Source organism: Phoca vitulina, unplaced genomic scaffold (genome assembly GCF_004348235.1).
Source record: "Phoca vitulina isolate PV1807 unplaced genomic scaffold, GSC_HSeal_1.0 scaffold25, whole genome shotgun sequence".
NCBI classification, from domain to species: Eukaryota; Metazoa; Chordata; class Mammalia; order Carnivora; family Phocidae; genus Phoca; species Phoca vitulina.
In genome coordinates this window covers 37,098,003-37,119,968 of record NW_022589728.1, presented here as the reverse complement: position 1 = coordinate 37,119,968, position 21,966 = coordinate 37,098,003, and the positions used below count along the sequence as shown (strand labels likewise).

The following is a 21,966-nucleotide window of genomic DNA, read 5'->3' as shown; positions in this document are numbered from 1 at the left end:
AGTATTACAGTTTCTGCCCTCATGGCACTTGGTAGAAGAGCCAAATACTAAAAATCACACACATTAAAATTAGAATTCTGGTAGTGCCATCGAGAAAAACTAAGGGTATATTAGGCACCTGTCTTTAGGAACCTGATTCAAGGTTTAACAAACGTTTACTCTTCATTGAACTAAACTATAATTAACTGCTCTCCGGGGACAGTAAACTATTATTTGGGGCAAAATTAAGAACGACAGTGTAATTAACAGTGGTGTAGGTAATTTAAAAATCATTTTTCATTGTCATTGGAAGGCAGTAAGACTCACATCTACTCAGCTATATGTATGTGTCAAACATATACACACCATTTTTGCCTAGGACTGGCTCCATCATCCGGTGTTAGAGTACTATGTACACTAATTCGTGGACTAGTCATTTGTGTTTAAGTGAAGTGATAGTTGCCTTTCACACTGAAAGAAGTGTGAAATATGGGAGAATTCTTATTAAAAGGGAGAGGATAAAAAGCATTCAAAGAGATACTAAAAATTTATCCTATTTATGAATTAGAAAGAATATTTACTAATTTTCTAGCACTAACTTTTCTTATCGTAGATTTAACTTTAACGGTTAAAATAGTTTCCACTATTATCTGTGTCTTTAAAAGTAAATAAATAGAATTATAAAGTCAGTTATTTAGAAAATCAGAATAATGCAGTGGGTTGCATCTCACCTTGTTGGCTAGGTCAGCTGTTGCCTGCAGATAACTCATTTATTTGAGATTGCAGTTTCTAGGAATCACTGTCTTGGAATGGATGTACAGTATCCGTTGTAGCAGGTTAAAACACATACATTTGTGGTTTAATCAGTTATTTAAAAAAATTAATGTAATTTTTTAATCATGACTTAGATAACTTTGAGAAATAGGTATGTTGCCAAGGAGAAATCTGAGGGGAAAAAAATGTAAGAAAATTAGTTGTAAAATGTGGGATGGTGATCCTCATGACCAAAATATTTTTACTATATTGGATGTTGTTCTCTGCAGATGGCTAAGTCTGGATTGTTTAGTGACTAATTGTCCAGGTTGTGAATTTCCCCTGTCCTACATTGTTTCCTTGTCATCACCATGATGTGTTAGTAACTTTTTTAAGATTTTTTTTTCAAGAGCAGTTTTAGGTTCATACCAAAATTGAGAGGAAGATACAGAGGCTTCCCAGATACCTCCTGTTTCCACACATGCTTTGCCTCCCCCAATAGGGGTACCTCCATCAAAGTGGCATGAGCCTACATTGACATCATAATCACCCAAATTTCATAGTTTACACTGGGGTTTACTCTTGGTGTTGTGCATTCTGTGGGTTTGGATAAATATATAGTGACATATATCAATCATTATAATATCAAACTGAGTATTTTCACTGCCCTGAAAACCCTCTGTACCCTATCTGTTCATCATCGCCACTCCCCCAACTCCCAGCCACCACTGAACTTTTACCGTTTCCATAGTTTTGCCTTTTCCAGAATGTCATATAGTTGGAATAATATAGTAGGTAGCCACTTCAGAATGGCTTTTTTCACTTAGTAACATGCATTTAAAGTTTCTTCATGTCTTCATGGCTTGGTAGCTCATTTCTTTTTAGTGCTGAGTAATATTTCATTGTTTGAATGTACTACAGTTTATCCATTCATCTACTGAAGGACATCTTGGTTGCTTCCAAGTTATGGCAGTTAAGAATAAAGCTGCTGTTCACATCCATATCAGGTTTTAGTGTGGACATAACTTTCCAGCTCTTTTGGATAAGTACCAGGGAGTGCAGTTGCTGCATCATACAGTAAGAATGTGTTTAGTTTTGTGAGCAAGTGCCAAGCTGTCTTCCAAAGTGGCTTTACCATTTTGCATTCTCATCAGCAGTGAATGAAAGTTCCTGTCACTCCACATTCTCTCAAACTTTGGTGTTGTTTATGTTCTGGATCTTGGCCATCCTAAGAGATGTGTAATAGTGTCTCATTGTTCTAATTTGCATTTTTCTGATAACATGATGTGTTGAGCATCTTGTGCATCTTTGTTATCTGTATATTTCTTTGGTGAGGTAGCTGTTAAGATTTTAGCCCTTTTTAAAAAAAATTATTAAATTCAATTGAGTTAACATATAGTGTATTATTAGTTTCAGGGCTAGAATTTAGTGATTCATCAGTTGCATATAACACCCAGTGCTCATTACATCAAGTGCCCTCCTTAATGCCCATCACCCAATTACCCCATCTCCCCAACTACCCCCATCCCCTCCAACAACCCTCAGTTTGTTTCCTATAGTTAAGAGTCTCTTACGGTTTGCCTCCCTCTCTGTTTTTATCTTATTTTATTTTTCCTTCCCTTCCCCTATGTTCATCTGTTTTGTTTCTTAAATTCCACATATGAGTGAGATCCTATGGTATTTGTCTTTCTCTGACTGACTTACGTCACTTAGCATAATACTGTCTAGTTCCATCCATGTCATTGTATATGGCAAGATTTCATTCTTTTGGATGGTTGAGTAATATTCCTGTGTGTGTGTGTGTGTGTGTGTATGTATGTCAGTGGACATCTGGGCTCTTTTCATATTTTAGCTATTATGGATATTGCTCTATAAACATTGGGGTGCATGTGTCCTTTCGAATCACTATTTTTGTATCCTTTGGATAAATACCTAGTAGTGCAATTGTGGGCTGTAGGGTAGTTCTATTTTTAACTTTCTGAGGAACCTCCATACTGTTTTCCAGAGTGGCTGCATCAGTGTGCATTCCCACCAAGAGTGTAAGAGGGTTCCCCTTTTTCCACATCCTTGCCAACATCTGTTGTTTCCTGAGTTGTTAATTTTAGCCATTCTGACCAGTGTGAGATGGTATTGTGGTTTTGATTTGTGTTTTCCTGATGAGGAGTGATGTTGAGCGTTTTGCATGCGTCTGTTAGCCATTTGTAGGTCTTTTTTTTTTTTTTTTTTAGATTTTATTTATTTTTCAACAGAGAGACAGTGAGAGAGGGAACAGAAGCAGGGGGAGTGGGAGAGGGAAAAGCAGGCTTCCCACCGAGCAGGGAGCCCGATGTGGGACTCGATCCCAGGACCCTGGGATCTTGACCTGAGCCGAAGGCAGACGCTTAATGACTGAGCCAACCAGGCGCCACATTTGTATGTCTTTGGAGAAGTGTCTGTTCATGTCTTCTGCCCATTTCTTGATTGAATTTTTTATTTTTTGGGGTGTTGAGTTTGATAAGTTCTTTATAGATTTTGGATACTAGCCCTTTATCTGATAAGACATTTGCAAATATCTTCTTCCATTTCCTAGGTTGCCTTTTAGTTTTGTTGTTTCCTTTGCTGGCAAAAGTTTTTTATCCTGATGAAGTCCCAATAGTTCATTTTTGCTTTTGTTTCCCTTGCCTCTGGAGACGTGTCTAGCAAGAAGTTGCTACAGGATTTTGGCCCATTTTTTAATCAGGTTGTTTGTTTACTTACTGTTGAATTTTGAGAGTTCTTTGTATATTTTGAGTAACAGTCCTTTATCAGATGTGTCTTTTGCAAATATTTTCTTCCACTTTCTGATACATCATCTCATTTTCTTGACATTGTCTTTCACAGAGCAGAAGTTAAAAAATTTTTTTAGACATTTTAAAATTTAATGAAGTCTAGCTTATAATTACTTCTTTCATAGATCATGCCCAGTGTTGTATCTAAAAAGTCACTGCCATAACAAAGGTAATCTAGATTTTCTTCTGTGTTATCTATGTTATCTTCTAGGAGTTTTATAGTTTAGCATTTTACTTTAGGTCTGTGATCCATTTTGAGTTAATTTTTGTGAACACTGTAAGGTCTGCGTCTAGATTCATTTTTTTGTATGTGAATGTCCAGTATCCAGTATCCTCATTTGCTGAAAACACTATCTGAGCTTCATTATATTGCCTTTGTTCCTTTGTTAAAAATCAGTTGGGTATATGGGGCGCCTGGGTGGCTCAGTCGTTAAGCGTCTGCCTTCGGCTCAGGTCATGATCCCAGGATCCTGGGATCGAGTCCCACATCAGGCTCCCTGCTCGGCAGGAAGCCTGCTTCTCCCTCTCCCACTCCCCCTGCTTGTGTTCCTGCTCTCGCTATCTCTCTCTCTGTCAAATAAATAAATAAAAATCTTAAAAAAAAAAAAATCAGTTGGGTATATTTATGTTAGTCTATTTCTGGGCTCTCTATTCTCTTTTGTCTATTTTCATAATATCAGACTCTTGATTACTGTAGCTTTATAGTAAATCTTGAATTTGGATTGTATTAGTACTCCAACTTTGTTCTTCCTTAATATTATGTTGGCTATTCTAGGTCTTTTGCCTCTCATATAAACTTTAAAATCTGTTTGTCAGTATCCACAAAATAACTTGCTGGGGGCTTTATTGGGATTACATTTAATCTATAGGTCAAGTTGGGAAGAACTGACATCTTGATGATACTGAGTTTTCTTATGCATGAGCATTAGTAATTGGTAATTTTTACTTGAAGGTAGAGTTAAGCTGAAAGACTGATCAGCTATAAATTGCTGTAGCAAAAGATTTGATTATAAAGAACGTTGAAACTGAACTGATGTGAGGCTTAATAATTATCTGTTGATTTTCTGTATTTTCTTTTCCTTCATTTTCATGGATAAGATGTTTTATAGCCTTATATTAAAGAGCTAAAAGATTGTTTATGGTGGGGAGAGAGAATCCCAAGCAGGCTCCATACCCAGTGCGGAGCCTGACGCTCCCACAAACCCAAGATCATGACCTGAGCTGAAATCAAGAGTCAGATGCTTAATGAGCTGAGCTACCCAGGCACCCCAAAAGATTGTGTTTTCTAATCTCACTTTGGAAATTTTATTTAAATTGACAAATATTTTAAGTTTTAAAATTTCCTGGGCTTCTCCAAAGGGATCTCTAAAAACACTTAAAATAGTGGTTCATAGAATTGGATGTGAACATTGTTAACACATATTGGTTCCCAGGAAACACAAGTTGTGAACAGAATTTCATCTTTATGGACAGTGTCTTTGTCAACCTTTTATAATTCGCATAACTTCCTGTATATTAAATCATATTTTAGGATTGTCTACCCTTGGATTATATTTTTTCAGAAAATAGGGAACAGTTATGCAATTCTATATGGCATCTGTCACCATTTTGTCCCAGATAAAACTCTTACTTTTTTAAAAAAATAATGATGAATTAATGATGTTATGAAAATTAAACCTTCCTAGTGTCTAGATAGCCACTCTATTTATAAATTTAACAGTATACATACAGAATAATATATAATTAAAATATTCTTTAAATTTTTTGTACAGCTTTTACCCACCTATTGATGAACCAGCTATTGGAAATAAAAACATTGATCTGTCAGGACGACATGAAAGAAAGCAAATCTTCAAAGGGAAAACGTTTGTATTTCTAAATGCCAAACAGGTAATCTTATGAGCTAAATTTTCTTAAAACATTATAAACTAGGATAAATTATTACTGTTATCAACAGTTATTATATTTTTTTTGAGATTTTGTGTAGAAGTGTGAAATGAAACTATCTAGGCACCAGAACTTGCCTGGTATTCATGTATATGAGATATTTTTTTGACATATGTTAATTGGCCAATAAATTAAGTTTATATAAATATATAAGTGAGGGGTGGGGACAGAAAACTGATTTAAGTCCTTACTTGGTCAGTTAGTAAGTAGATATTGAATGTCTTCTGTGTGCCGAAATGGGGGTTCAAAGAGTTTATGTTGTAGGTGGAAAATGCAAGCAAGCCCACAGTTAGAGCACTGTGAAGTAAGTATGATAAGGAAGTGCAAAGAATGTAACAATTCCAGGGCTGCAGAGATACCTGGTAAACTGGGGATTTTCTGAGTGGAAGCTTGGATTGTCTTCTCAAAAAGTAGAACTAATTCTATTTCAGTTCTACTTTTATTTTACTTCCCTACTATAAATGAATGGATAAAGAAGATGTGGTATATATACAATAATATTACTCAGCCATAAAAAATAATGAAATATTGCCATTTGCAATGACATGGATGGAGCTAGAGTATAATGCTAAGCTAAGTAAGTCATTCGGAGAAAGACAAATACCGTATGATTTCATTCATGTGCGGAATTTAAGAAACAAAACAAATGAGCAAATAGAAGAAAAAGGCAAACCAAGGAACAGATTCTTTTTTTTTTTAAAGATTTATTTATTTAAAGAATTTTATTTTTTATTATTTTTTTAAGATTTTATTTATTTATTTGAGAGAGAATGAGAGACAGCACAAGAGGGAGGAGGGTCAGAGGGAGAAGCAGACTCCCTGCCGAGCAGGGAGCCTGATGCAGGGCTCGATCCCGGGACCCCAGGATCACGACCTGAGCTGAAGGCAGTTGCTTAACCAACCAAGCCACCCAGGTGCCCCCAAGGAACGGATTCTTAACTGTAGACAACAAATTGATGGTTACCAGAGGGGAGGAGGTGGGGTGATGGGTGAAATAGGTGATAGGGACTAAGGAGTGTGCTTGTGATGAGCACTGGATGATAGGGAAGTGTTGAATTACTATATTGTACACCTGAACTAATATAACACTGTTAACTATACTGGAATTAAAATAAATTTAAAAGAACGTACTCAAGGAATTGAAGGTGGCTATTTCATTATATTTTTTCTATTTCTATTTTTAGCATAAAAAGTTAAGTTCAGCAATTGTTTTTGGAGGAGGAGATGCTAGGTTGATAACAGAAGAAAATGAAGAAGAAAGTTTCTTTTCAGTCCCTGGAATTTGTGTTGTTGATGTAGGAATAACAAATTCACAGACTCTAATTCCTGACTCTCAGAAAAAATGGATTCACTCAATTATGGATAAGCTCCAAAGGTACAGAATTATCTTTATTAGTAAAAAAATGAAAAAGAAAGGCAATTTTGTCTGTAACTTTTTTATTGTACCGAATTAACAAGGTAAAGGATATACAAGAATTACATTTTACCGTGTAAACGTTGCTACTGAGATCATATTTGTATGTTTCCTGGTGGTACTTCTGCAAGGTTTTCTTTGAAGAATATTCTTAGGGTTAGAACTGCTGGGTTATAAGTTATGTGAATACTCAACCTCTGGAGGTAGTATCAAATTGTTTGCCACTTCATACTCCCACCCACAGTATGTAAGAGATCAAGTAGATGCACATTGTTTTCAACACTTGGTATTGTTAGACTTTACCATATTTGCTAATTGAATGGATATATAATCCTATCCCGTGATTTTTGTTTCTATTTTTCTCATCACTAGTGATGCTTAACATTTCTTCCGATATTTATTGGACATCTGTTTTTCCTGTTCTGAAATATCTGCTCATGTCTTTTACCCAGTTTTCTAATTGTATTTTTTTATATGGATGTCCCAGTTTTTGAGTGTGTGTGTGTGTTTTAGTTCTATACACTTTTATCACTTGTTGGTACATATATTCACCACCTTAGTCAAGATAGAGAACAGTTCCATCACCACAAGGATCCCTCCTGTTCTTTTATAACCACACCCACTTCCCTCCCTACCTTTCCCACCTCCCATTCCATGTCCCCAAATCCTGGAAAACCACTAATTTATTCTCCATTTCTAAAATTTTGTCTTTTAAAAATGTGTTGTATAAATGAAATCATAGCATATACACTTAAGGACTGGTTTTCTCATTCAGCACAATTTCTTGGAGATTCATCTAAGTTGTATCAATTGTTCATCCTTTTTAATTCCTGATCAGTAATGTGTATATATATATATATATATATATATATATATATATATATATGTGTATATTGCAGTTTTTGAGTCATTCTTACATTTTTCCAATTTTTTTTTACAAATAAAACCTCTGTAAACATGCATGTACAAGTTTCTTTGTGAATGTAAGTTTTCATTTCTTTGGGATAGATGCCCAAGAGTGCAATTGCTGGATCATATGGTAATTATATATTTGTGTATTCTTTTTTATTTGTAGAAGTTCTTTCTATTTCTCGATATTAATCCTTTTTTCACTTGTGTATATTGCAAAATCTTTTACCACTTCGTAATTAATGTTTTACTGTGTGCTACATGAAAGTCCTTAATTTTAATATACTAAAAATTAACAACCTTTTCTTTCTTAGCAGTGATTTTTGTATTTTAAGAAATCTCTTTCTATTCATAGATCAAAAAGATATATTCACCTGTATTTTTTACTAATTTGTTGCTAGTGTTTTGATACTTTGTTTTTGAAATTTGCTTTTAATCTATTTGGAATTGATTCTGTTTTATACCAAAGTCCCATATACGCATAGGAGTGTTTTTGGCTTTTCTCTATTCCATTGGTCAAGATGTCCTTGTACCAACACCACATTTACCACATTGTCTTAATTACTGTGACTTTAATTAAGTTCTCATATCTGGTATGGCAAATGTCTCTGCTCTTCTTTAGAAGCATCCTGTCCATTCTTGGCTCTTTGTTTTTCCATATACATTTTAGAATCATCTTTTCAAAAACGCTGTTGGGATTTTGATTAGGAATTCCATTGAATTCACAAATCAATTTGGTGAGAATTAACAACTTTTACAATTTCCCTATAAAGATCTTGAGTACCTTCTATTAGATTTATTCCTAGGTACTACATAGTCTGTGGTAGATATTATATGTCTGATAGGTAGAATATAAATAGATAATATTATCTCTTTAAGTACATTTTCTAGTTGTTTATTGCTGGTGTATATAAATTCAGTAGACATTTAGATATTAATCTTATATCCTCCCACCTTGTTAGACTCCCCTTTTATTTCTAATGTATCTATAGTCCTTTTTGTTGTAAAAATCATATTATCTATAAATAATAATGTTTCTATCCTGTTTTTTTAATCCTTATGCTTCTGATGCTTCTCCTTTTTCTCTCTTTCTGTTTTGTACCTACTGGGACGTGTAGAGCAGTGTTGTATAGAGGAAGTATTAGTAGCCACATTTATCTCACTGTTGACTAAAAGGATGTGTTTCCCCATTTAGGATAATGTAATTATCTGTATAACATTATTATTAATTATATATTAAAAATGTTTTTATTTTATGGAGCCAACCTTTCTAACTAATTTATGTAATATATTTACAGTTTCAAAAAAGTAAGATAATAAAACAATTCTGAATTGCCTGACTTATAAGTAGATATATGTGATCACTTGATTATAATACTTTAAAAATATTCATATAGTACTATCATAATTGCACATATAGTTGAGTTCTGTTACATTAACCCAGGACATACAAAAAACAAATGTTAAGCATTTGAAAAATACCTTTTAAACTACTACAACCACTTAAAACATATTTGCAATAAATATTAAAAGGAGTTTTGTAGTTCTTAAAGTCTGAGGTATAGTTTTATATAGCAGTGTTATTAAATTGTCTTTGTTTCATTCACATAATAGAAAACAGAATGTAGGTTCACTATAAGATTCCTTTAAGAAGATTCCTTAATGCATGTAAATTTGGTAAAATGATTTTATTTACTAAACTTAAAATTACAAAACGTGTAGATACAGCTTATGATATTTCTTTGTACTTCCTCCCTCCTTCCCTTTCTCCCCTCTTCTGTCTCTCTTTTAAGTTTTATCTCTGGATCCTAGTAATAGATGTGCTTATAAAAATTTATTTTATTGTTTCATCTGGTATTACTGTTCTTATTCTGAAAATTATAGAATTTCAGAAATGGAATTTCTGACTCAGAGCTATCTCCTTTAGGCCTTTATTTTATAGATGAGATGACTGAATTGCTAAAGGTGGTGGGCTTGTCCAATATAACATTGCCCCAGTTGAGTAAGCCAGTACTGCGTGTATTTGAAATTCTCTCCATACCATAAAATTGTGTTATCTCTTTGGGGGAGGAATAAAAAGATTCCACTTGACATCACATTAATAGAAGTTGTTAGTTTTAATATATTATCATGCTTAAACTATTTTATTCTCATAGGCAGGGGCTTAGACCTATTCCTGAAGCAGAAATTGGACTGGCGGTCATTTTCATGACTACAGAGAATTACTGTGATCCTCAAGGCCAGCCCAGTACAGGTAATTAAAGCATTATTTTATTGGTTCTTTAGCAACTTTATGTGTAACTTGGTGATGGGCTGTATGCACATTACTTTGTACTTGTTAGGGATGACCATTTTCACCATCTCCTAAAACTCATCTGTTTACCATTTCATTTATTTATTTGATAAATATTTGTGGCTGCCATGTACTACTGGGTACTGCTTCTAAAGAAGTGCTGAAGATACACTTGGTGAATAAAGTAAAACATTTTTAGGTATCTGTTACTGTGAACTTTATATTCTAAAGGTCAGGTTTCAAACAGTTAACAGGCAAACAGACGTATCTGATGAGTTCAGTTAAAGTCAAGCACCAAGAAAAAGCTAAAACAAGACCTGAAATTCTCCTTGTGCAGCTTCTGCTCAGGAGGTCTGCTGCCATCCGTTCTCACAGCCACTGCCCCACTTCTTGAACTTTCCATTGTCTTCCTTTCGTGAGGGCTGTTATAATTGCGCCCAGTAATGGTCCTGCCTCCATACTCATCTCTACAGTTAACATTTCACTTTGCCAGTAGAATCACCTTTTCTTAAAACTTTTTACTAGCTCGTTATTTATAAAATAAAACCCTAAGCCCTTCGTCTAGAGTTCTGAGCCCTCAACAGTTTAGCATTTCTCCTCCCATCCTCTTTTTTTTTTAATACATCTCGCTACAGTTTATATGTGCCATATTATTTATAATTTCCACACTCCTCGGTCTTGCTCATCATGGTCCCTGTTCCAACACTGCTTTGCAAAATTTGACTCATTTGGCAGATGTTCACCTCCTTCATGAAGTTTTTCTAAGTTGTTTTCTCTCCCATAACTCTCCTCCAAGTCAGAATTGTTCTGTTTTCTATTCCCCAGTAACTTTCTTTTGCATTCTAGCTAGACTTTCTTCCTACTTTGAAATATAACCAGTTGTTTCCATGCCTTTTCAGTCACTAAATTGGTTATAAGCTCTAATTAATTTTGGATTCCCTGACAGCACCAAGCACAGTACTTGTTTGTACTAGGTATGAATATTTGCTTAATTGAACTAAATTATTGGCACACAGGATTATCTTTGCCAGTGTGGAGCAACAAAGTTTTATCATCCACTGTTGGAAATGTGTTCATGGCCAAAAGGGCCTTAGAGATCATCTAATCTGTCTTTCTATTAAAAGGTAAGCGAGCTTGTAAGGCTGAGAACAGTTAAGATTCCATAAATAATTCATGGCCAAGCCAATCCTAAAATTTGGGTTTTCTGAACACTTAGACCAGTACCTTTTCTGTTGTATCATTTCATACAGAAACAGAGTCATAAGGAGTAAAAATCAACATTTTAATTAGTAGTGTTACTTCTTGCACATACTCATAGGTGGGTCTGTGTAGACTCCAAGTCCTAGACATCTGACTTACAAACAATTTTAGGATACAACCCTTTGGGAGGGAATAGAATAAATGCATGTGTCTCTCCCTCCCTTTCCCCCCTCCTTATTTTCTTCCATTCATGTTTGTTTATTTATGAATTCAGCAAGCATTTATTGAACATCTGTTATATACCTGTACTTATTCTAAATACTTGGAATAAAGAGGTGAGCAAATCAAAGCCCTACCCCTGCAGTATTTTTAGCAAGGAGAACATTGTAAATCTTTTGTTGACAAACATCCCTTATTCTGGATCATTAGATTCAACTTATAGTTTCTTTTAGTGATAATATAAGCATTTGTAATTACTATTTTTTGCAAACTTCTGTGCAAGCTGAAATGAATTCTAGGGATATGTGTGTTTAAGGAAATGACAGTGAGCTTCTATGGGGGTCATATAAGGGAAGTGGCAGAATTTGGAATCAGTAATAAACATTTACTAAGCACATCCTATGTCATGAGGACCTAACAAGTGATGATTTAGCTTAGATACTTGGTAGATGTCAACGTTTTAAAATTTTCAGTTAATGATTTAATTCCATTAACATATTTATATCTATAATGTCCCAAACATTGCTCAGGGACTGCAGATTTAGAAGTGAACAACAGCCAGTTCCTATTCTCAAGGAGATTCTAAGTCTAATAAGGGAACGTAACAAGTAAACAAGTGTAGTGTAAAGTGATGATGATGATAACAGCTAATATTTGCATTGTACTTATGTGTTCCAAGCATTTTTCTAAGTGCTATCCATGTATCAGTTCATTTTGTCCTCAAAACAAAATGGTCCTGATTTAATGGATGAGGAAACTAAGGCACAGAGAGGTTAAATAACACATACAGCTAATGATTAGTGTGTTAAAAGTTAGCAGAGTGATGTAAAGGGTGGTATGGAAGCTGAAATGAAGGATACCTCATTCAATGTGGGAGGTTCAAGGAATGTATGCCAGAAGAGTGACACTTGAATTAAGTTGCTATTCTAGTAAATTAAAAGATGAAGTAATCATGGTTTTCTGGAGTGGCCACAAAATTTATGCCTAAAGCTATTTATGTCTTCTTTTCAAATAGTATTCCTTCAGAAGGTGAAACTCACATTAATTTTGATTTATGTCAGCAGTAGAGTTGATTTTCTGCGGGGAAGAAATGCAATTTTTTTGTCTCCTAATTTAAACCATAAATTGAATTATAACTTAAGTGTTGATTTTATTTTTAAATTGGTAATACTTCACAGAAGATTTGATGTAGCTTTAAAATGATTTGATTTAGATGAGCCCATTACAGATGCCAGCAGGTTGCTTTTAGGCTATTTCATTAAATGTTTGTTGGTTCCACTGAGTGAAGATAACTGTGTTCTATGTTGCCTACTTGATTCCCTCAGCATGGCATAGTCTAGCCATTTTAAGTGACAAAATGTCCATCTTGTGTCTAGCAGTTGTGATTCTTCCCTTCACTTGTGTGATTTACAGCATTGAAGATGACTCCAGGGCCAAGCCTTTCCCAAGGCTTATCATTCAATGAAAAGCTAATGCCAAGTGCCCCCGTGAATACCACCACATATGTAGCTGACACGGAATCAGAGCAAGCAGATACATGGTAAAGCTTCACTGTTGACAAACTATTGTTATTCTATCAATAAATTAATAGTATATTCAAGAAGTAAAGTCGTGTCTTTATCAGATTAACTCTTAGGAGATAAAGCATGGGAGAATGGGATGCCAGGGAAAATAATATATTAGGTTAAGGATTAGTAAACTTTCCATAAAAGACCAGTAAATATTTTTGGCTTTGTGAGTCATTGATCTCTGTCCCAGCTACTCAACTTTGCCATTGTAGCATGAAAGCAGCCATAGACAACATGTAAATGAATGTGTGTGGCTTTGTTCCAATAAAACTTAATTTATGAAAACAAGTGGCAAGCCAGATTTGGCCTGTAAGCCATAGTTTGCTAACCCCCATCTTATGGTAAAGTTTTTTTGTTGTTCCTTACAAATGTACATGGAAAACTGTAAAGAATTACATTACTTTATTTGTGACTGTTGAAACAAGTTCGAAATAAATTTGTTTGTACTATAATGTTTCCTTTATCTGAATATTATTTTAACTTTGGAGATACTTTCTGTGTGTCTACCTGGCTATCTAAATAATTAATATCTTTATAAAGATAGTTTTCTAGTGGTTCTCTATTTGAAGAGGTTTTTTATTGTTCTTTGGGGGGGGGTTTTGAGCAAGGGTAGGTCATTTGTATTCTGTGGTATTTTTCATTTAAGAGAGTGTATTGTATTTTAAATAATACATAATGAATTACTGATATTGAAAAATACTTGTGATATCACCATATTAGATTATATTTAAATTTTTAATACATCCTTTTTTTTATACTGAGGCTAGATGTAAGTTTTTAAAGAAACTATTAATGTTTTGAAAGTCATGTGTATGACCACTTTACTTGTTTTTTGTGCAATAAGAATATTAAAGGCAGTTTATTTAACCATACATTGTGAAACTGTGTGTGTGTGTGTGTTTTAAATATTTTTCTGGTAGTATAGAGTTATACTGTATTCTAGGGGCTGCCATCTGGCTGAAATGTAACCATATCAGTTCATCTGAATCTAAATTCATCTCATTTAGATCTAAATGGGATCTAAATATGTCATTATGATGCTGGAATTATAGGAGATTGTTCTTTTTGTGATTTTCCTTTTTTAATTAATTTTTTGCCTGAAAATAATTCTAAAATTTTAAACAAAGCAAAAATTATCTAAGATTATCACCTACTTTAATTTATAATAGAATACTAGGTTTATATTCCATGTGTGTATGACAGTTTTTTATAGTAAGAGTATGCTAGACATTGTGTGCTATAGGGAATGAAGAAGAGAAAGTTATCATTTGTCTTTAGGGAACTTTGATGAAAAAGGAGCAACTTTTTTGGGATAGTGAAATATATTCCCTTAATTATTGTCTAAAGATAATTATGTTCTAAAGCTGTATCACATTAGTACTATTTAGAAGACTTTTTTTTTCTAGATAAAAATTGCTATAAATCTGATTGTTTATGTTGTATTCTTTTCTTTTGTTACAGTATGGATTTTAGTGAAAAACCTAAAGAAATCAAAATCTCCAGAGTGGAACAAAAATTCAGAATGCCTTCACAAGAAACATCCACTGTGAAGGAACCCCCCAAAATAAGCTCTAATGATAAAAATGCAGTATCAAATACTCTGGAAAGGATGAAAATCCCAACCTATCAGCTTTCACCAACTAAATTCTCAGGTGTAAATAAAAGTAGAGATCAGCCTTCTCAGAAGCTGCAGACCAGCTCCATCAAAAACTACTTTAAAAAAAGGTATATTTTTAAATAATACCTCTCTGTGTCTCTGAAAAATATTAATAGAATGGCATTTAGTCTGTGTTCTGCTTGAATATGCTTCTGTAGAAAACTGACCCTTTGACCTCATTCCCTCTCAAAAATGTCCGTATCTCCTTCTTCACTAAGGTCATTATGGATAGATTCTCCCTCATCCCTTTTTTTTGTGGGTACCTTAAGCTTATCTGTTGTTTCACTTTGCTGCACTCCTTTTGAAGAAGTCTGTCCAGTACCCTGATAGTAGATTAGTATTATTAAAATACCACCTTGACTATTCCAGTTTAACATGAATTTGGTAAACTTACAGGAAGCAGAGATCCATATTTTTATGTTGTCTGTGGACCTTAGTGCAATTTAAATGAATAAAGTACTTATCCAGTACTTAATGAATGAAACAGTATTGTACAGAAAACTCTTAGTCATATATTCACATATTATTTGCAATTTATAGTCTGTACTGTATTCTGGATTTAGCCACTCTGACTTATTATCTTGAATCTAGCTCTCACTAACCCATCAGGTTTTATTCCCAAGGTAATTTTTCCCTTCCTACAAGTTCCCTACATTGTAAAGTAAGCTATTGTTCCTGGCAACAAGTGCTTTGTATTTTTATATCTTTCTACCTTTTCCTCTACATTGACTTATCAGCTACTGCTGCCTTAGCAGAGAAGATAAACCTCTCCCTATTGTTTTAGCCATTGGTTGACAGTCCTACGAAAACAGTGTCCATATGAATTGTGCTTTTTTTCAGATGTCCCATTTTTTTTATTTCCAGTGATATTAATTAATAAAATTAAGAATGTTGTGAATTAAATGGAATGAATATTGCCAAACCAAAAAATTACTTAGCTGTGTTCATTTTCTGTTTTTGCTTTCTTCTCTCCTTTTTTAAATCTAAGGGAAAGAGATGACGAAAATCAAGAAATTTCTTCACCCAAATCAGCAAGAGTAGAAATGTCTTGTTCTCTTTTGGAACAAACACAACCTTCTACACCCTCAGTATGGAAAAATAAGGAGGAGCATCTATCTCAGAATAAGCCTGTGGAAAAGAAACCAGATAATTTACTTACAGATAGAGATTTAAAATCCACTGTGAAAAATTTTGCCAGTGAATCTCTTTCTACAGAAAAACTAAGATCAGAAAAAAGAAAAGAAACTGATGACTTAGCCATAGAAGATGAAGTATTAGATCAGTTATTCAAGAACACAAAACCAGAGTTAGAAATTGGAGTGAAAGTTCAAAAACAAGAGGAAGATGTCAATGTTAGAAAAAGGCCAAGATTGGATATAGAAACAAATGGCACTTTTAATGATGAAGCAATATTGGAAAGTAACAGAATATCTGTAAGTAACATTTTTTAATGAGAAGTACTACAAATAGAAACTTAGAATGTTAAAAAGAAACTTGTGATAGTATAAGCATTCACTCTGTTTCCTTGAGGAAAAAGTTAGTATCTTCAAAACCCGGTATTAAGTATAAGAATTTGTTGGTTGATAAGGTAAATATTAAAAATATAATGTTTCTCTGATAGTATATAATAAATGACAGCAAATAAAACTGTTATTCATGATTATTTTAATAGATTTCCAGGCTGTACTATTCCTATACTACTATATCAGACCTTTAGCCTTGATGATAGGTAGAGGAGATGACTTAATAGAGGAAACAGACACAGAAAAATGAAGAAAGTTAGTAAACTACTAAATAAATTTTTAGATAAAATAGTTATAACATCACTAAGGATTTTTATTTTCATTTTGATCTTTAATATCCTATCCTACTTTCCTGAATGTTGATAATTTGTCTTACCGCTTCAGATTATTTCCAATTATATGTGTAAGTAAGTTGTCTACAATCTGTAGAATAGTTAGAGGTCATTAGGTGAGAGCACTGACCACATGAAGTTAAAAGGTAATATTCTGATCTTTCATATAGGACCGTTAGCTCCAATCTCACTCATGGGTTGTGGTCATCCCTTCCTATAAATGGCTACTGCACAAGGATAGGACTAAGTAAAAGGATAAGGATTAAGTGATTGGAAGGTACAGTGACTCAGTAGGTATTTGTTGAGAACCTAGTGTGTATCAAGCACTATAAATCTATAACTACTGTTGAAAAAACAAAGTATATGTCCTGTTTAGTCAAAATATTGGCATCTTCATATGAAGGAGAGAATCCTCATTATTTCTTTTGAGTGAATCCTAAATGCCCTTCTGTGGACCAGCTGTGTCAGAATTAGCTGGTGAGCTTTTTTAAAAGTAGGGATACCAAGACCAAAACCCCAGAAGATCGTGATGGAATACATCCAGTTTTTTTTCCCAAAAAAAGTTTCCTCATTTTATGAGTTAAGAATTCCTTTTGCTGTCTTTAAAAATTCTAAAATCAGGTGCCTGGGTGGCTCAGTCGTTAAGCGTCTGCTTTCAGCTCCCGTCATGGTCCCAGGGTGCTGGGATCGAGCCCCGCATCGAGCCCTGCATCGGGCTCCCTGCTCAGCAGGAAGACTGCTTCTCCCTCTCACACTCCTCCTGCTTGTGACCCCTCTCTCACTGTCTCTCTGTCAAATAAATAAATAAAATCTTAAAAAAAAAAAAAAAAAGAATCTTATCCAGCAACAGGACAGAATCTTCAGGCTGATTTAATAACAATTAACCTGCGATTAAAAAGTGGCTTTCAGTTAATGAGGTAGCATATCCAGAATTAATAATTTTTTGGAGGTGTCAAAATAATAAAATTACTGAAAATCCAAGAAAGCTTAAATATATTAGATGAGAACTTGTAGGACAGATTGTTGTAATAATGTTAGTTATGGTTTTAATGAAAAGAAGTAGACAATACTGAGATTTCTTGCTAAGAAAATATATACAAGAAGATAAATTATTAATTGAGATATTTATTAGAATAAACTACTAAATTAAAATGCTATATGCTTTTAGTCTTCTGGCATAGATGTTATAAATGTTTCTAAGGTTGTGGAGTATTTGAGTAATTTTCTCGTTTGAAGTAGATATGATTTGATTCCAAATGCAAAGTTTGGGTGCCAGAAATAAACCTTTTTTTACAGTTTTTTTCAGGTATTTGAACTTTTTTCTATAGCTTCCCAAATGACAAGTAATTTTCTTTTTCCTTATTTTTTTCTGCTTATGTATCCATCTTAACCCCATTTAAGATCAAAGATGAACTTCAGGAGGATGATGATATGCTTCCAAGGAAGGTGTTACTAACTGAATTTAGATCACTGATGGTTAGTAACTCTGCCTCCAGAAATGCATCCTGTGTAAATAGTGATTATGGTCAACTAAAGAATTTCAAGAAATTCAAAAAGGTATGGTATTCCTTTAACTAAAATATCACAAGAGGGCAGTGTTTGAAATGTTTTTAGAAATACCACTGATGCTAAATAGTAAAAGCCATTCATACTGAAAACTGATGTTATTTTTTCTGCTTAAAACAGTTAAAATTACTCTAGGAAGGACATGAACTGACAGGTAATGAATATATGAATAAATGTATGATGAATATATAATGAATACTTGGAAACAAACTTCTTTAAGACTGAATTCCTTAAAGGGTGCTGTTTACCCTCGTCTTCTCCACCTTGAGTGGCAGGCTTTGGGTTATATTGATAGGGTCTTTTACCTCTAATAATCATCTATGTCTACCTGAAGGGGTTCTTTAGCTCAGGACTTTATGAAGATAACAGATTTGTGGGAAATAGCTGAGCACATTAAATAATGAAAAGTAGGCACTTTACTATTACATGTATATATAAAAAATATAAATATGTACCCTGAATAATATCATCAGACCTGAGTTTCTTCTCCTCTAGGAACTGGTAAGATGTTTAATTTATCAGTATGGTTAAAAGAATATTTCTGATCTAGTCTGTGTTCTTTTGTTGTCTTTTCTGGAATATTTGCTTCTTATTCCATGTCTGTTACTGACTGCCACCTTTTGCTTAAACATTTAATCAGAATACAGGTGATTTCTGTGGAAGACTCCTTTTCACTAGAATATGATATGTATGATTCTTGCTATACTATGAGGTGTTGTAGCTTTTTCTCTCTAATGTGAGCTACTATTAACATTTGTCAGTTAATTCTTTGCCTACTATGACAATGTGTAAAAGGTTCTAAACTCCATTTCTTGTACTTAGATGGAAATATCTCCCACTTAGATGGTACCCACTTTCTCCTTTCCATCCCATAGGTGTGGCTCATGAATACCACAGGATCATTCTTAACTGTATGGTTACTTCATGTTCAGTATCATGTTAACAATCTCATTGTTAAATCAAAATTCAAAAGACATTGTATTTTTTTGTTATTAATGAAGTTACCAAAGATTAAAGTAGTAATACTCAGTGTTGACCCAGGCATGGTGAAGTATAGAGTAGTACAAACTTCAGGAAAGTAGTTTGGAAAAATTTTAAACTCTTAAAAATATTAATATCTTTGACTATGGAATTTTTTTGAGACTGTAAAAGAAATTCAAACCAAAATTTGTATAGCAGGATGATTTAACTAGATTGGCTCTAATGAAAGAATTTGTGTTTTTCTTTTTATGCCCAAATCCAATGACATGGCTCTATTTGTGCTTTTTAAAATAGTGTTTAATGATGAAAACTATTTTAGAATTCCCTTTCTGGGGCACCTGGGTAGCTCAGTTGGTTAAGTGTCTACCTTCCACTCAGGTCATGATTCCAAGGGTCCTGGGATCTAGCCTCACACTGGGCTCCCTCTGTCCCTCTCCCTGCTTGTGTGTGGGTGTGCTCGCTCTCTCTAATAAATAAATTTAACTTAAGTTAAAAATCTTAAAATAAAATTCCCTCTCCACTTCATATATTGAAATTTTGAAGGTATGTCCCATAGATATTAAGGATTTATTATTTCCTAAATACAGTATTAGCAGTGTGCTTCATTTGCATTTTCACAATATTTTTAACACCTCTTTATTTAAAATAAGCCATTAAAATTTTAATTAAAAATATAAATTGTTGCCATCTCCAACATCTTTTGCTAGAGATCTATAAATTAGAAAGTTTTGAAGATGTAAATTTGCATGAGTACTAGACAAGGCTTAAACTTTGAAATCTTTAGAACAAAATATGATACTTTATAGTCTCTATATTCACCTTAAGTCGCTTTTAACTGCTAAATGATGAGCTAAGGCCGTTTTTCAATAAAAATTCCCAATTAAGAATCTTAATTAAATTCTTGGTACATAAATCCCAGTGACATCTAAATCTGGGTATAGCAATAACCAAAAAAAATAGGGCAAAAACATGGGTCTAGCATAGTTAACTTCTCTCTCACTCACTTTCATTTGTAGGATATAAACATATTTGGCACTTACATTATACATGATTTATACTGTGCTTTCTTATTAAACTTTTTAAAAAAGTAATGGTTTTGAGGGTGCCTGGGTGGCTTAGTTGGTTAGGCGTCTGACTCTTGATTTCAACTCAGGCCATGATCTGAGGGTTGTGAGATTGAGCTCTGCGTCGGATTCTGCCTTGGTGGCAATTCTGCTTGAGATTCTCTCCCTCTCCCCCTGCGACCCCCCCACCCCTTGTTCACACACACTTTCTCTCAAAAAAAAAAAAAAGAAAAAAATGAGATGGTCTTAATTTGTTAATGCATTTAACTTTACTATTTTTACTATATAACAGGTCACATTTCTTGGAGCAGGAAAACTTCCACATATCATTGGAGGATCAGATCTAATAGCTCATCGTGCTCAGAAGAATACAGAATTAGAAGAATGGTTAAGGCAGGAAATGGAGGTTAGTAGGGAGTGAGGCCTGGTAATTTGCTTGGTTTACATTTTGGTCCCTCATGGTTTCCTTAGAGCAAATTCTTAAAACCAAACGTTAAGATAATTGACCTAAGGTCATTCATTCAGGAAGATTCCTAAGTTATAGAGCATTAAGATTAATTTGTACCTTTCCATAATGCTTCTTTAAGAGACTTTTAGACTTATTAGTTAAAAAAACAAATGAATTGGGGCGCCTGGGTGGCTCAGTTGTTAAGCATCTGCCTTCGGCTCAGTCATGATCCCAGGGTCCTGGGATCGAGCCCCGCATCGGGCTCCCTGCTCAGCGGGAAGCCTGCTTCTCCCTCTCCCACTCCCCCTGTTTGTGTTCCCTCTCTCGCTGTGTCTCTCTCTGTCAAATAAATAAAATCTTTAAAAAACAAAAAACAAATGAATTAAGTTTATATCCTAATGTAAAGGGGAGAAAAGAGACTTAACCTACAAAAATGTAAAAGAAAGCTAAAGGATAACAATTAAAATTAGAAGGTTGTACAGTCATATGGGTGTTATTGCAAATAATACCAGTTACATAATATATGAATGTACTGGGTTTTCCAGATCTGGAAATTATCTTTCAGTGGTTCTGAAAATTTCTCAGTCATTATTTTATTGAGTTATTACCTCTTTTCCTGTTCTCTTATATCTTTTTTCCCCTATGTTTAACGTTTTAAAGAACTGCCATACTGTTTTCCAAAGTAACTGCACCATTTTACATTCCCACGGATAGTGCAGAAGAGGTCCAGTTTCTCCATATATCTTCTCCAACACTTGTTATTCTCTTGTTTTTGATAATGGGCATCTAACTGGTCTGAACGTTACTGTGGTTTTGATTTACACTTTCCTAACGATTAGTGAGGTCATGCATCTTCTCATGTGCTTGTTGGCCATTTGTATATCTTTTTTGGAGAAATATCTATTCAAAAATCTCTTCCCATTATTACTCAGATTGTTTATTTTTTGTTGTTGAATTAGAGGTGTTCTTTATGTAGTCTGGATAATAGTCCCTTATCAGATGTATGATTTGCACATTTTTTCTCCCTTTCTCTGGGTTGCCTTTCACTCTGTTGTTTGTGTATTTTGATGCACAGAAATTTAAAATTTTGATGTAGTTCAGTTTATCAGTTTTGTTGTTGATACCTATGCTTTTGGCATCATATCCAAAAAATCTGCCTGATCCAGTGTCAGAAAGTTTTTCCCTTTTTTCTTCTAAGAATTTTATAGTTTTAGCTCTTACATTTAGATCTTGAATTGATTTTGAGTTAATTTTCATAGGTGTTATAGGGTTAGAGTTTGACTTCATTCTCTGTGGTATACTTTTA

General features: G+C 34.0%; 1 protein-coding gene across 2 annotated transcripts in view; it reads left to right on the top strand.

Moving 5' to 3' along the window:
* NBN (nibrin) overlaps positions 1–21,966 on the top strand; it is a 44,136-nt gene that overhangs the window by 13,075 nt on the left and 9,095 nt on the right. For both annotated transcript variants that reach the window (XM_032421715.1, XM_032421714.1), the window contains 8 exons: positions 5,312–5,429; positions 6,671–6,861; positions 9,966–10,063; positions 12,935–13,061; positions 14,551–14,814; positions 15,735–16,179; positions 18,003–18,158; positions 20,505–20,618. In XM_032421715.1, coding sequence (XP_032277606.1) covers positions 5,312–5,429; positions 6,671–6,861; positions 9,966–10,063; positions 12,935–13,061; positions 14,551–14,814; positions 15,735–16,179; positions 18,003–18,158; positions 20,505–20,618 — 1,513 coding nt within the window. The remainder of the gene's footprint in view (positions 1–5,311; positions 5,430–6,670; positions 6,862–9,965; positions 10,064–12,934; positions 13,062–14,550; positions 14,815–15,734; positions 16,180–18,002; positions 18,159–20,504; positions 20,619–21,966) is intronic.